A 16,837-nucleotide genomic window follows, 5' to 3' on the forward strand; every position below is an offset into this window, starting at 1 on the left:
GAAAGACCCAGCCACATTTCATCTTCAATGCCCCATTCATTCTTTTGTTTACATGGATCAGTTGATCTGGTGCCTTTGCAGAAAAACAGCCCCAAATCATGATGTTTCCACCCCCATGCTTCACATGAGGTATGGTGTTCTTTGGATGCAACTCTGCATTCTTTCTCCTCCAAAACACAAGTTTTTACCAAAATGTTCTATTTGGTTTCATCTGACATATGACATTCTCCCAATCCTCTATTCAATCATCCAAATACTCTCTAGCAAACTTCAGATGGGTCTGGATATGTATGAATTTTCCATTTAATTCATAAAAAAAAAAAAAATCCTACAATGTGATTTCCTGGATTCTTCCCCCCCATTCTGTGTGTCATAGTTGAAGTGTACCTATGATTCACTGGCCTCTCTCATCTTTTCTAAGTGGGAGAACTTGCACAATTGGAGGCTGAATACACACTTTTTTATCCCCACTGTATATCGGTCTATACAGGACCAGCCCTAGCTTTCAGGGGGCCCTGAATTTGTCTCTGGGACCCCCGCCAGTGGATGCCTCCAGGCTCAGCTGTTGGAGATTCACCACTGACAACATTATGACTATACGCTCATCACCTTGACCAATCGTATGTGTTCTAGTTAGCGACAGTGGGCTTGAATTTACATTATAAAGGGTCCTTGCAACAGTGTAAATACATAGCTGCCCTCACCTATGCCCAGCTCAAAAACAAATGTGGGCAGCAATAGGTATTTTGCTACTATGGGTGTAAAACAAATGCAATCGTTTGAGAGGGATATTTAGGCTGCTGTAAACACACAAGCCCTGTGTTCAATAAAACTTGATATATTATTTTCAATAAAAATGTATGGGCTCTTGGGGGCCCTCTGGTGGCCTCGGGGCCCTAAGCAGCTGCTTAGTTTGCTTATAGGCTGGGCCGGCCCTGGGTCTACACTAAGTGAGAGTTCTTATGTGTTTTAGTTGAAATTTGACTTTTTCTAAATAACACTAGAGCTATATTGTCCAACTTCTACTAACACAAACTGATACAATCTTCACAAAATTTGTCATCCTAAACCATAACTTTCTCTATTTGCCCTCACGATAGCTGCCAAGTCCCCTGAAGTGCGTGGGTATTAAAAACACACGCCCCCATCGCGTCACGGCGAAGACACTACACACACATACACACACACACACACACACACACACACACGCACAATCGACCAGCCCACCGAGAGCGCGCGAGCTCGGGTCCTCCCTCTCTCCTTCCCTCCTCCGGTTTCCTATCACTGTATATACAACGGTCTGTGCCTATGGATGTCTCCGCAGTGACTGTCCAGCTGCGGAGCGGTGTGGAGAGGAGACGGGAGCGCACGCGAGTGGAAAACAACAAACAGAACCGTACCCATCCGAGGGACTTTACGAACTGAGATAGGTTTACTCAAACTGCAGCTGAATGCGAAGACTGGTGCGAAGGATAGAGAAATATGGAGCCACGGCGCTGTTCGCTATCCGTACGAGGAGCTATGTTTTTCCTCTCGTTAACTTCGCTGTTGGGGCATGGGAGCGCCGGTAAGTTATCAGAAAACTCTACGCAACGTGTCTTTACCTTCACGTCACTCAACATACACGCCTTCATGATACGCGAGGTTTTGGAAACTTGCTCTCGCAGCGTTACGCACGGTTCTTTTGGAGCACCAAGGCGCAACAGGTGACTCATTCAGGCGCTGATGCAGGGTTCAAGTATGCGCACACTCCGAGCTCACACTATAGTGGTCTGTTTAAAGTGCAGCACATGGGAACGACCCGAAGTCAAGCAGAGGCTTCTCCAGGACTGCGCGTAATAACAGCACCTGGATACGTACCTGCACCAAGCGAGCTATAGCATCTGAAAGTTATCCAGTTTACGTTATTTTACGTATCCTTACCATACATTTTTAGTATCACCACCATGATAGTCATTTGTATATTGTTTTGGCCAATATATGACTGCTATGTGATACTGGGGATGTATGTATATGGAACAATAACTCTATGGCTTAAATATTTTGCTGGAAGACAATATGTGATCATGTGCACATTCAAAACTGTTAATGTTTTTAATCAAAATGGTCTTTTACTGATTTGATATTACAAATGATCATAGTCAAGGTGCCCGGAGTAACCGCTATGTTTATATTTGGCTCATATAACATAAATTCAATTACATATGATTATACATTATGCATTAATTCAAGTGTCCAAGATTTCTTTTGTCACTTCAAACTGCTATTTCATTATTTTGTGTCATTTTATAGTTCCATTCATTTGAAATTCATGCCAACTCAAAGCAGTAGTGTGTGTATACAAGTTCAGTAATGATTCATGATCCATTAGACTGACAATGAAGTAGCATTCCATAGTAAATACTTGCTTGCATGGAGATTTGATTTGCTGATTCATTTAATCATAAATTATCTGTCACAGCTTCATTTTTATGTGTCAAAACACTCATTTCTTTGGCAATGGCAAAGCATCAAAATTTCCTTGAACATCAGCCAGAACAACACAAAATGAGCTATGAATACTGATAGTCAGTTAATATATAGTTTCCTCTTCTTGTTCAATGAATCATATAAACCTCCAACGACTTATTAGATTAGCTAAATTGACTAATCCTCGGCACACCGCGCTCTTTAGGTGTAACTTTACACCTCCCATGTTGTAGCTCATGCTGATACCCTGCTTCTTCCCCTCCTCTTGCCCTCTTGCCCCTGTGCAGGCTGCCTGTTCCTGCCCAGCTAGCTCTTACCGCTCGGCACAGCTATTTTCAACCTGGAAATCCCACATACCAGAAGGACTGTGTGGTCTCGCTGCATTGTATGAATCACAAATAGACACCGGACAGCACATGCACGGACATGCTATCCACTTTACATACAAACCTCCACCCACTCACCCACATGCCCCCAGCCACTGAACCAAAACTCACCCCTCTCTCCTCATACTCATTTTATTTTGTCTTTCTTCAGTATTGCCTGCAGCAGCAAATCTCAGCTCTGGCCTTAGCAAGTTTAAGATGAACTAGTTTAGTTTTTCATGTTTTTAAGACAGTATTAATTATGTACAGCACCTTCAAGAATAGAGAGAATGATAGATACGTACCTGCTTCCATTATTGTATAGGCCTATATTAGCTTGTTTATCAACTTTAAATCAGAGCTAACTTGTTTTACATGGAAAAAAGTGGACACACTTTTACTGTAAGACAATTGTTTTGTTAATTTAGTGCTTTATCTGAATATTTCTCTCTATTCTTGTACTGACTCCACGGTGTTATTATAGCACTATAGCGTCTCTTGCTCCTCACATGTAGCCCCCTGAAGCAGCTTGACATTGGGCTTATCCAAACACTTATCCAAGCACGTCTTTTCTCTCTTTTTTTCGCCTGAATTGAACTCGATAACCATCCGCTCAATGGGACGTCCCAGGAAGGCTCCCTCTTCCTTCCTCTTCCAGAGAATCTCAAGCTCTGGACTCAGGAGAGGGTGCAGCCATTATCGAGCATGTCCCAGTTAGGGTCCTCTGTGTGTGTTTTGGGAGAAACTATTTGCAAAGACACTCAAGATTTTGTGGGATTTGAAAAGTTTGATGTTTAAATTTATTGCTTAGAGACTTTGTGAGAACTGGTGGGATGTAATTATTTGTTGTAAGTTGTAAAGTATCTTGATTATAAGCAAGTTTAAATGTATCACCTCATCAACTTCTACAGAAATCTCTTGTAAACTTTTAAAATAAATGCTAGTATTTCTTTTCTTTCTCACTGCACAGCACCCAATACTCATCATGCATTTTGGACTCCTCCAAATGGCATTTTCAAAACTAGAGTGGAATTTAACTATAGATAGTGTGAGAAATGCTGTCATAGTAACTTGACATGGTTGGCTGTAGGGCTGGGCAATATGACAATAAAAATGAAATTGTGATCTGATCTCTGAGACGATCTGGTGTTTTGGAGATATTGTCATGTTGTGATTCATTGCTTTTCTGTTTAATGCAATTCTATATCCAAATACATACTCTTTTACCAAGTTCCTCCTTAAATGGGCCAACTTCCTTCACTGTGATTGGTTAAATGTACCTTCTACTCACTAAGAGCATGAAGTGGGAACTCTAAGAAGCAGCAGATGGCTTGAGTTGTATCTAATTCAAAAATATACTGCATAAATCAAGATAGAAAACTAAATTGCAATGTATTTCCAGTGGGCATATCACCTACCCCTAGAGTTAACCATGGTAATTTTCGATGGCATACTTTCTCACACTGTCTGTATTTAAATCCCAAGGCGCTGTTTGGGAAATGGCCATGTGGGAAAGAAAACCAACATTGGCAAGAGTGTTACAAGTTTTACTATACAGATTTTCTGAACATGGTTTCTGGCTGTACATATGCACTGATCAATGACTGACAATTTTACACTTGTAATAATTCTCCAAATGATTTTTTAAACTCACAACCAATGATAATGTGTTAACGTGCCTTCAATTGCTTATCTATGAGAACATTTGATTTGAGATTTGATCATCTGAAGTTTCTGAAATTTGCATTGCACAATGACTGGACACTTAAAATGGAATGGAATGAGAAATGTTGTTTTGCATTTTCAAACAATCCGCTATGTCTTGAAAATGTAGCCTAGACATAATGTAAAAAATATGTTTTCCCTGTATTGAAAAGTTCTCTTCTGAAAAGACCTAACGAAATACCTCAAGTAAACAACATAAATCTCCTATACTCTCAATCTTTCTGACCATATTAGTCCAGGTCTCTTGGCTTGGATCCACTCTTTTGCTTTGAATTGCACACTTGAAGCGTTCAGAGGGTGGGATGAAGGCGGAGGTGCTGGAGGGAACTTGAGAAACCAGTGGGAATATTGCATGGGCAGATAAACACTGAGGAATGAAGGGATTATGTCCAAGTCGGATTAGGGCAGAGGTTGGGAAGACTGTAGAGGTGGAGGATAACTTTCAGGGGCAGAAGGGGCGAGGCCAGTGTCCTGCTGGGACAGTTATGTGGCTCTGGACTGCCTTTTGCCAGTTGTCTTCTCTCATTATGTTGGTAAGTTTGTGCAAAGGTTTTGGCATCATTGTAACAGGGAATCGAGTGTCCATTTCTTCCAACAATAACTATGGCTATACATTTTGACTGCCTCTGTTGGACCTCACGATATATTGAGATTGTATTGAGTTGGCGCAATTATCAACATGCAAAGGCAGCAATTTACATTTTTTTGTTTTTTGTTTTTTTTTATAGAAAATCTTGTGGCTGAACTTTAGACCTCTACAAATGTGTTCTGAAATGTATGGGATTCTTGTATTAGTTTATCAATTCATATTTTAGTTTTGTGTGTATGTGTGTTTTTTTTTTCTCAAATAGCAAAAAAAAGAGCAATTCAAATTTGTCAACTGGACAAAAAATTCTTGGAGTGAAGACGTTTCGCTACTCATTCCGCTGCCGCTTCTTCAGTTCTGGTCAGATTACTGGTGGGCACTGCCTTATATCTGTCTGAATGGAGGAGCTAACTACACTGAAACTAACGCACCTGCTATATTGTTTACGGTTTTTGTTTGTAGGCTTGGTCTAATGAGCTACACTAAATGCTCCTGGAGTTAACTATGTGCATATTGAACAGAATCCTACCTTTTAAGCACATATGATAAATATAATTCAAACAATCAAAACTAAAAATAGAGAAAAATAGCTTTTTTTCCACAATTATGCAGCCCCATTCTTTATATTGACTGTGTCATGAATTGATAACACCAGTTATGCATAAAATTACACTCAGCATTTTACTGCTCAATGTTTGCACTGTGTTTGAAAAGAGTAGCTTTGTAAAGAGATCTCATCTGAAATGGGTCCAAAATTGGTGATTAGTTGATAGGGAAAACATGCAGTGCAGCGAGCAATTGCGTAAGTGAAAAGTTTTTGGTATTGCACTACCCATGCACCACCACAGCCTTCCATCTGTCAAAATACTTTTTAAATCAAGATTCTCAAAATATTGAAGGAATGAAGTCTGTTATGTTTTCAAACTAGAAGATCGTAGTAAGTTCTTATGGCCTGGAAACGTAAAACCTCTGCACCCCCCTGGAGGCACAGGAAATGTCAAAATGTAGCAAAGGTTCTCAGAGAAACTGTGTTGAAACTCATTTTCCCATAATGACACCTGAATAACACCTGAAACTACACTATGTAACCCAAGCTACCGTTTCGCTGACCCTGAACCCGACTTTATTCCGCGTGGCGCACATATTTCCAGTTCTTTTTTCAGCCATTTGAACGCCTCATAGCTGTCTTTCCTGTGTAGCAGTGATAAATGGTCTTTTAAGTTCCTGTGTGAGTTGTTTAAAGATGAGAACAAGTGGTGAGAAGGTATTTCAGAAGATTGGGTGTCAACAGCTTTCAAGATGGTATACATAAGTCTTCTTGACAGGAGCCCCATTTTGTATTTACATTGGATCGAATAAGTTCACGTGTGCTTTGAATATCCCTAATGGGTAATTATTTTCCAGACATAATTAAAATCATATTCAAATTGAGTCATATTGTTTTGGCTGATTTAATGTTGATTCATAGGTTGTACTGATAGCAATGAAAATAAACAAAAAAAAAGAAACTGGAAAAATAGTCTACCAGAACTAAAAGATCATTTAAATCTTTGAAATAAAAATATAAAAAAACAGAAACTGTAATTGTTTCATCCAGTCAAGGTGCAAGGTGCAGTCAGAATGAGGCGTAACTACTTCACCCTGATTAAAATGACTATGGAGGATATCTTAAAACTAGAATGTGATCTTCAGACTTGAACATAAAACCATCTGCAACCTCAGTCACACATATGGTATTCTGGCGGTAGTTCAGACTCAGTCCAAACACTCAACACTTTCTGAGGAGCTAAAAGGTTAAAAACTCAGATATTTATCAAACGTCTTTATTGGTAACAGCACCAGATGAGGGCCAGTCACGGTAGCAGCAATGTAACAACAGCAGCGCCCCCAAGCCTGCGTAATGACACTTCCCTACTGTACGTTTTCTCTCTGACGCACTTGGACCTCTGCTCATGTTTTGGTTTGTCTACGGTTTTGTCTACAGCACCTACACATGAAAGAAAAGTTCAGCATCAGAAAAGTGATGGTTAGATTAAACACGTAAGGCTGCACCATTTTGGAAAACGACATTTAATTGTTATTTTTCTGAGCATTTTGCATTACGATTAGATTTGCAATATAGGTTTAAAAAGTAGGAGTCTTTTCAGTGCATAGACTCTGTGATTTTTGATATTTTTGACTCCCCTACTCTGAACCAGACACTAATCAATTGTTAAAACTAGTAACAAAACTACTCAAGTGTGAGTTTTTTTTTTTAGTATTTAGGCTTTTCCTTAATAGCTTTAGAATGATCTTGAGCTGTATCAGAACAAGTATACATAGACGCTTAGACTAGTACATATGGACCACTATAGAATATTTTTTACTAGTACTATTATTTGATGCTGAAAATAACATTATACTGTCGAAATCAAGAAATTGTATGGTTTCCAAATTGTTTTACTCACCTTGAAGATATCTCTGTATATATCATTCTTACTCATGTGTCCAAGATGCTAAAACTTCCACGTATAGTTGACTTTTAAACTTCTGCATTTTGAAATTTACCGTAACTAAGAAGTCAATATTTGCAAAGCTGCTACGTTAAGGCTCTTTCTCATTTTATCTAAAAGCTACAGAAATAGATGAGTACTTTCCATTGTTATCGTGGTTTCTTGGTAGACCATCACATTTTATCAGCGAAGTGTCAGCCAAATCAAACACACATTGTACACTTTGAGGCGAGGGATTGATTTCATGGATCAGTCTACGGTTAACTTATCTATGTTCGCTGATGAGAATAGAGAGTTACTATGTCAGAGGAGAGCTTAGAAAAGTTCCCGTAAGCGTAGGTAATCATTGTACATGTTTTTGATCTGAAGTATTAACTGAAAGGGCACATTAGGGACAAAGAATGGCAAAAATGAGCCCATATGTGAGAAAAAATACAAATTGCCAGTCCTAAATGTGCAAAAGGCTTAAAATTTCTTGTTTAGCAGGGGAATTGTGGTCTCTTCAATCACTGAAATGCATACATTAATCAATCTTAAACTTGGATGCACAACCACAATGCTTGACTATGTTGTGATGAGTACCCCAATCACCCCATATTTCTGTCAGAGACCACCTGATATTGAGATATAAATGGTGCAATGTTTGTTCAAATTGGGTTATTGAGATAAAAATATCATTACTGTGCAAAGTATAACCATCTTTATGAAAACTGTACTGATTGCTTTTAATCTTTTAATATTACACAATCGTAGATATACACATAGGACGATTAGGATCATATTTAAACTCCATTTGCACATTCTTTCCCTATGCAGTAAGGTCAAAGCTTACAAATTACCTAACCTGGTCTTAATTTAAACACACTAGCTCAAGCCCAGGTCAGAAGGTCACGTTGTGCTCCATTACTGACGTGTAGCTGTTTGGAAAGCTTTATCAGCGTTGTAACAGCAGCTCAATAAAGATGAATTGAACTTTACAGAATGGGTAACACTATAGCCCCGTTAGTCATGTAGATTTATCTCCTGTCTGTGGCACGGCTGCACTAAAACAGCACGGTTTATGAGGCTGTCATACTAAACTCAACTATTCTAACTATAGCTTTTAGGTCTTGAATGTACAGTGCTTGCTGCTAACAAGACGCTTTCACTCCAGTTATCAAGTTGCAGCGCGTTTTCTAAATCGTAATGTTAAATAAGAATTTTTAGGGGGTTGTTGCTGTTTGTGCTGCATGATTTTGAGAAAAAAGTCAAATTGCCTTTTTTTTCTTATAAGTATTGCAATTGAAATTAGATTTGTTTGCTTCTTGTCAATATTGGCCAATCATATTTACTATTTACTGTTTGATTTCCTAATTTTCTGCTGGTTAAATCAATAGTTTTGTGGCTGACTGCTGTTGTGATTTTGCACTCTACAAAAATAAATTGAACTGTAGTACTATCCATTACTTTTTACTCAATGACGCTTGTGTTAAGTCACTCCTGCAGTTTTCTATTACATATTTGGACTCTACTTCCACCTCTGCTCTGTTAAATGAATAACTCACTCTACCAGACTTTGGTTTCACATAAGCATGCACTGAACTTATACTCTTAAAAGACTGGTCGTGAAAATGAATCTTCTTTTCTAAGGCTGGCAGACATGATGCTCTGCCCACTGAGTTTTTACAAGCTCAGACGTCGGTTGTTTTGTCTATGTTGTGGACTGGAGACGTTTAGGAGTCTGTTTTGTAATAGTCTGTTTTTATCACTGCAAATGGTTATATCAGAACATCTTACTTCTGCAAAAGGAATCTCTCAGTCGATGGAGAGACATACTTAAGCTGGAGTCACTGATTTTTATCTGAAAGAGGCACATGGTGTTAGTGAATGAGGTTTAGGGGATTAACAAATTTAATCAATGTATTTTTCACTGGAATTTGGTTCACTCATTTCCAGTGTTTTTCATAAATGGGCAATAATGTCATGATCCTTATCTGATATTCATTATTTTGCGTATCCCTTATGGCATTTAGTGTTGGATTTACATTGATACTATACTAAAATACAAAATCTGCACTTTTCCACACAGTGCACTCCAAATATAAAGCAATTCTAATACTACTCTTGTTCAACAGTGTTCAGTGTGATAATAATCTTGTCATACTTGTGTCTATGAGGTGATATTACTTTGCCTGGAATGTTCCACAATATGACATTGCACATTTATTCAATTACAAGTGTTTTTATAGTTCAAAAATCCATTGAAAAACATACATTCTCGCTGTGAGTGGGGTAGCCTTTCCACAGATCTGACCAGTTACTTGGTTTATTGGCATCACCTGCTTTTATTCCCCTACTCTGGAACATTCTTGAGAGCCAAAGCAATAACATCTCCATGGAGACAGGTCAGTGGCAGACCTTCTACCAGAAAAATTACATAATATATAGTATCTATATAGTGACATAGTATATACCTTTAAGTTATTCTGATAATCTGGTCCAATTTAATTAATGTTGGGCTTCTGATAGAGACTTGTACAATAGTCAAATAATTATAGGGAGGATATTGCACTTACTTTGATTCTTGGACTGTAACAACCCCATGTTTTCCAAGAGATTGAGTTGGTCATCATTATGCGCTTTAAAATGTTACCCTTAATTCATTTATTTATATGCCCAAAACAGTATTAATATTATTGCATGTCATGTCCTCCAAACACAAAACGTCCTAAGACTTCTTCAGTGCATTTGTAGTAATTGCATATTTTTGTTTTTGAATGTTTTGGTGTGTGGGTTTGTTTGTCTATGTTGCGCTGCACAGAGGGCCCACACAGAGAGATCTGACTGCAAAAAGACATGTTTCATTTGACACTGCCAACCAAAACATGAACGCTTGTGAAACCTCCCTGGAATACTTCTGAACACTAGAATCTGTACAAGGGAAGGTGGTTTCTAAGTCCTTAGTATTGAGGTGTATGGGAGCATTGAGTGAGGGGAGGTGTTACAGTTTATTCATTCAGGCTGAAGACCTTCCACAAACCTACATAAAGTTTACCAAATTATTTTTTACAAGACTAGACGTGTAACTGTTAAAGATGCACTATGCCCCTTTCTATCTGCTTGTGTCCATAGAGATTTATAGCTTTCACTAGTCTAGAGTATGGAAATAAAAGCAGGTGGCACCCTTAAGTTATAGAGGTGACCCTGCTCACAATAAGATGTGTTTCGAGCAAGAAAAATATACGCAAAGTTAATACCACACTGTGAAACTTCCACTTCACCAAATACTACACATATTGTTACTTTTTGAACTGGATTACCTGATTTCCCTGCTAACTTCAGATGTTATAATTCACGAGGAGGATAGCGGTAACTCACTGGTAAACATGACTTTGCTGTGGGGAGCAGTGTTTACGTAGAGCGCAGTTTACGTGGTTAAGTTAGCAATTTGGTCAGGCAAAGAACAAGGAAGTGGTCTGGTTTGTAAAACACTGAACATGTTTTGGGTAGTATTAGTCAGCATTGAAACATATTTTCCAGACTACAATACAATGTGAAGTAAATAATCCTTTGAATGAAACGAGCACGGATTGTTTTGTTATGGAAACGTGTAGATTAACCTGCAGAGAAAGTAAAGATTTACAATTTATTAGTAGTGATATCTGGCTTTATTACAGCATTTGAGGGTTGTGTTCCCATAGCGTACTTGATTTTTACTGTCTTAAAAATGTGCAAAACAGAACTAGTTTGTTTTAAATAGTTTGCTCACTTAGCTGCATTCCTAAGATCCAAATTAGTCACGGTGATGAGTTTACAAGGACTTTTCACAATTCTCAGAGACCAGTGTGCCAGTGTGGAGTTTTGACATGATGGTAAAGGTAACAGCACTTACCATGTTAATGCGCACTTCATAACTATCAGACAATAAAATGCTTTCTTTTATTAGATGTAGACAGCACATGGTGGACTTATATAGACCTCAAGATCTGCTAATACAAGATATCTGTACTGGTTTTTTATTGATTTAATCACAATGAAATTAAATTGACAGCTAGTCTTTTAAAAAATCTACATTATTTGAAATCCATTTGAAAGTAGCAGTATCTTTTCAACCCAGACAGTCCAAAAAAAATCAAAATATGACTTAATAAAATGATCAATGTATGTAAACATAGCAATCACCCAAATAAAAAGAAAAGTTGAGAGCCTTGAGTGATTTTTAAAATGAGAGCCGGATCCAATTTTTCTTTCAAATTTGTATGCATTTTTACACTGAACACTGAACTAACACAAAAATCAGTACAGAAGCAGAGCAGACGATGATTGAGATGAGCGAGAGGTTTGTGCACAAAGGAAAAAAAAAATGACATCATAATAGCAATTAGTTTTAAAATTATTATTATTTTGTTTAGATTCTGCAAAATTCCAAAGGGTAAACTCACTCCCATTCTCAGTTTGAACCATTTTAAACACATTTTAGCCTTGTTCCTTTCTCTCTGTGACTGATTTGTTGTTAAGATGAGTTCTCACGTTGGCTTCTGTCATGTAAACAAATAGTAAAAGAGCCAGTCTTTTGAACAGCTCTTTAAAATTAACAGATCCAAAAGGTTCGGATCCTATAAAAGAGCCAAAAGTCCCATGACTAATCTGAGCCCTGTTGTGCAGTTGTGTGGTTCAGTGTGAAGGGGACATGGTTCAGGGGGACAGGTCTGAACAGGTCTCTGCAGCAGATCTGAGGAGCGCTCGCAGCACAACACCGGGATAAGATTTTATAGATTACACCGAAACTACAGGAGCACGCGACACAATTAAAGACACGCACAACTTGTCAACCACATGTGTAACTTAGAACATTAGCTGCATTACATGTCGAAAATTATGAATGAAGAAGTTATTGTACGTTTTTTAACATTTTTTCAGTATGTAGGGTTTGTTGAATAGGATGGTCTTAAAGGTTCTGTATTTTTACTGTTTTAAAAATGTGAAAAACAGAACTTACTCAGAATTTTAAACACTGGTAAAGTTATTTCTTACTAACCTTATACATTCCAAGCATCCTAATTCTTCACTGCAATGAACTTACAAGCACATTTCACAACTTTCAGAGACCTGAGCTGAGTTTTGCCATCACGTGGAAGCAAACAACTAGCATGCTAACGCGCGCTTCCTGTTTATCGGACAATAAAATGCTTTCTAATTAGATGCAGACAGCGTGCAGCAGACATATTTTGACCTCAAGAGCTGCTTATAAAATAGATCCCTGGCAGGACAAATTTTGCTCAAAAACATGGAAAAAAATGGTGTACTGGGCCTTTTAATTATTGTGCTGTTATAAAATAGGCTGTATAGTTTTACTTGCATTGCTGTTTAGCTGCTGTAATTACGTCTACTAAGTTTGTGCCCATTTAAAATTAGTCAGAAGTTACTCACTCTGTAGACTTTGACTTACTCTTCCAAGTGCATTCAGCATCTCAGTTTATAATTTAGCTTTCCTCAAAATCCTAAATAAGACATTCCTATTTATTCTCTCTCTGATGTCTGGAACATTAAAAAAAATAATTATTTCAGAAACTTCCGTTGAAGCAGTTATTCTGAATGGGTTTCAATGCAATGAATGTTTTGATGTTCAAGATTGCGGCGCGCTGGCACTGTGTCCATATTGATTTAGCTGTGGTTGTCTGGGTCTGTAGTGTTTTGTGGTTGTGGCCTATTTTTGCCCTAAGACTCTTTTAAAGCTCATATGAGTTGCCATGCTGCCTAGCCTGAAAAAGTGGTTGTAGTGTTAACAGCTGTTCTGCCATCAAACAATCCTAAGCTTTCCCATGCAGATTCCTAGAAAGAAGATACATCTCTATGATTGGGGGAAAAAAAGCATTTAATTCCAATGAACGTTTTTAAGAATGCTGTTATGGCAATGGCTGTTATTTTGACTGAAACGATTCTAGCAGCCAAACCTCTTCACAATATAGTTGCAAACCAAGCTATGTGTTCTATCATAACAGTGTGCACTATTTTGTTTGCTATTGAAGACAAGATGCTGAGGGACGCATTTGTGTTTGCTTTTAGGGATCCCCATGCTGTACCCCCTCAGTGCTCTGTGTAAGTTCTGTGATGTGGAGCCGTCGTCCTGTACTGGGACTGGGACCTGTATGACCAACTGTTCCATCACCTCCATCTGTGCACAGAAGTCGGAGGTCTGTGTCACCATATGGTATGTATACTCACAACATACTGTTTTTGTCATTTTAGATGTACATTTTCTCATCAACATTTGCTCAGAAAATCCCTGTTGTCACTGACCCACCATACACACCCACTGCTCTGTATTTAGTTTGTTTTCTTACAGGATCCAAAAGAAAACATGCCCTCAGACCCTCCAGCCGCAGTTTTCAAGTAGAACTCAGCAGACTTGTTTCTTATATTATTATTATTTAAGATATTTGGGATCAATATTGCAATTTAAAGCCCCTGTACCAGATTCCCTCCATGTATCTGAGGAGGACTTGTCTTGCCCCAGTACAGATTCATGTATTCTTTAACTTTCAATGTGCCAGCAACCAGTGAAATTAAACCACATGACTGTAGCTTTCCAAAATATTCTCTTCATGCAACCTAACCTCTTTATGCGTAGTATTGTGAGAATAAGCATTACATCTGCTGCTTTTACTCACCAGGAGGAAGAATGAAACCAGTTACTCCATTGAGACGCTGTGCCATGATCCCGCCAGGCCTCTGTACGGAGTGATGCTGGATGACTACAACAGCTCCACGTGTGTGATGAAGGAGAAGAACACCACCAGTGGGTCAGCCCATTTCTGCTCCTGCTCTGACGATGAGTGCAACGACAAGGTCTTATTCCCATCCAGTAAGGACAACATTCACATAATAGCTATCCATTATCATCATGCTCGACTCATCCTCTCGACTATTTTATACTAGAAACATGGAAACAACTTAAACAACTTTGATAGTGGGATATTCCAGCCACAAGGGGTCATGGGATTTTATGTGTTGGTGCTAAACGTGATTAAATGGACTGCACTGTGGATGAATTACATGGCATCTGACATTCAATTCAATTTATTTGTAGTCATTGTCACAGAAGAACAACGAAATTGCATTTGGAGCATCCCATAAGTGCACTTTTTTTTTCTTTTTTTTTTTCAATTCAATGAAGAAAACCTTTAAAGAACTGTATGTAACATTTTGAATTTACATTTCAGAAAGTTATCTTAATGGTGTCCTCAGATATAAGGTGGACACGCTCAAAGCAAATGTATATATTTTACTGATAAGCACTCTTAGGCTGATTCATTCTTAATTACAAAAACATAGGACATGTTATAATTTGGTGTTTTGTTGACGATAATCTAATCAGAAAGCAGAAAGAGCCTCACATGAATCTCTCATTTGGGTTGCCAGTTTCAATGCTGAAATCCAGTTGGTTTAAAGTAAATTGACCTTCTCTGATCTGAATCCTCAATACCTAAATCCCAGAACCTGCAGCTCATCATGAATCAGCCTCTGCAGCTCAGTGAGTGAATTCTGGAGGTTCTGAGCTTTCACATGCCCTGTCCAATGAGAAAATGTGCATGTTTCCTCTGTCTGCAGGTTTAGGCGCTGTAACCAGTAGGAGTGCAGGCTACATACAGTTCCTTTAAGTACACATAAATGATGGAATTTAAAAAAGAAAATTGAATAATCATAGAAATTTCACATCAAACTAAACAAAATTAATGTGAACAATCTATGTACTACCTAAAAAGGTGTTTTAATACTATAGTAACCAGAAAAAAGACAGTTGAGAAAACATTTGATGCTTGTAGATGAATAACAAATACAGGGTAACCTAGAAAGTACAATCCATCAAATGTGCAGGCTGCAAAGATGCTATGGAACATTGTAATTCACAGCCCACAACCTTTAGAAAACGGTCTCTAGAACTGTCATTGGTTGTATCTGTACTGGTTGGGCTCATGATATTCTATGTCAGTGCGTGCCTTATAGACTGACTGCTCCTCACACCACTTTCAATGCTATGTGTAATCTTTAGCACACTTTTGACTCACATACCATTCAGTTGTGTAGCATGTCACAAGTGCCACAATAAATAAGGAAAGACCTTTGACACAAACATAGTGTACATTAAGTCACATTTAAGCATCTGCTCTTAAACTTTGACGTCTGATCAGTTAGCCAAACTATAATCATAGAATAGTATTTTAATTGACACCTATTTTTCTCATTGTGACTATTGTCTACTATCTAGTATTTACACATCTGGCATGCACACAATACCATAGCATAATAGTACTGAAAATGGCCTTGTAATGATCCAGTGGCATCAATCAACATGGCATACTCACATCCCAAACCCTGATGATATTTGTAAATGGTGAGGAGACCTTTAATTTAAAACATACATTCCCATAGCGTTTCCTTTGGTACACTGATTACTAGCTGATTCTTATGTGAGAACTAGTTTTGTCCTTGCAAATCCAAAAACCCCAAGTGTTGTTCTTCTCTGCATGACTTATATTGCTCACTTCACTGTAGTACTGTAGTACTTTACATTGCAAACTTCCTGTTCGTTACTGTAGCCACATTTTGCCACTTTACTCTTTGTCAGTGCATTATTTTCTCTCATACCTCAAACGGAAGCTGCATAATCTTGGCCTACTTGTGAGCTGAGGTGGTGTAGTACTTGGTTTTAGAGATGAAAATATATTTGAAATATTCTATGGCAGTGGTTCCTCTGATTGTGTGGATTGTTAAAAGCATAAACGAGTCTTTACTTACACTCAACGCAAAAGTATTTGTCTTATGTGACCAGTGTCCTTAGACACAAGAGCAGACTCTTGTATCTATATATTTGCAAAGACTGTCTAATGTCCTGTGCTCCTCTAATGTGCCGAGTCTATGTCTACTACATGTGTTTTGCATGTTAGGAGTGCCAAGAGTGGACTCCTTGTCTTAATTTGATCAGATTTCAGAGTTATATCCCCTATAGGCCTGCCCAAAAGCTTTAAAAGTGATGCACATGTTTTGACATAATTACAAATAGTCCAACTATTATAAAATATGTGCTCTGAGTCAGCAAACATTATCTTCAAGTACATCAGTGCGTTATGAGGTACACGACTAGTCATCAAAACTCCCAAACTTTGTGTAGTGGTGTACTCTGTGTTCTATTGGTACGTTTCTATTTACCAAAACATACT

At 38.2% G+C, this 16,837-nt stretch overlaps 1 protein-coding gene across 1 annotated transcript in view; it reads left to right on the plus strand.

The window, feature by feature from the left end:
* The first annotated feature begins 1,250 nt into the window (after positions 1 to 1,250).
* Positions 1,251 to 16,837, plus strand: part of tgfbr2b (transforming growth factor beta receptor 2b) — a 43,505-nt gene continuing 27,918 nt past the window's right edge. The window contains exons 1-3 of the mRNA XM_033981161.2: positions 1,251 to 1,567; positions 13,683 to 13,827; positions 14,291 to 14,481. Of these exons, the coding sequence (XP_033837052.1) occupies positions 1,483 to 1,567; positions 13,683 to 13,827; positions 14,291 to 14,481 (421 nt within the window). The 5' untranslated portion in view covers positions 1,251 to 1,482. The remainder of the gene's footprint in view (positions 1,568 to 13,682; positions 13,828 to 14,290; positions 14,482 to 16,837) is intronic.

Source organism: Periophthalmus magnuspinnatus, chromosome 16 (genome assembly GCF_009829125.3).
Source record: "Periophthalmus magnuspinnatus isolate fPerMag1 chromosome 16, fPerMag1.2.pri, whole genome shotgun sequence".
NCBI lineage: Eukaryota > Metazoa > Chordata > Actinopteri > Gobiiformes > Gobiidae > Periophthalmus > Periophthalmus magnuspinnatus.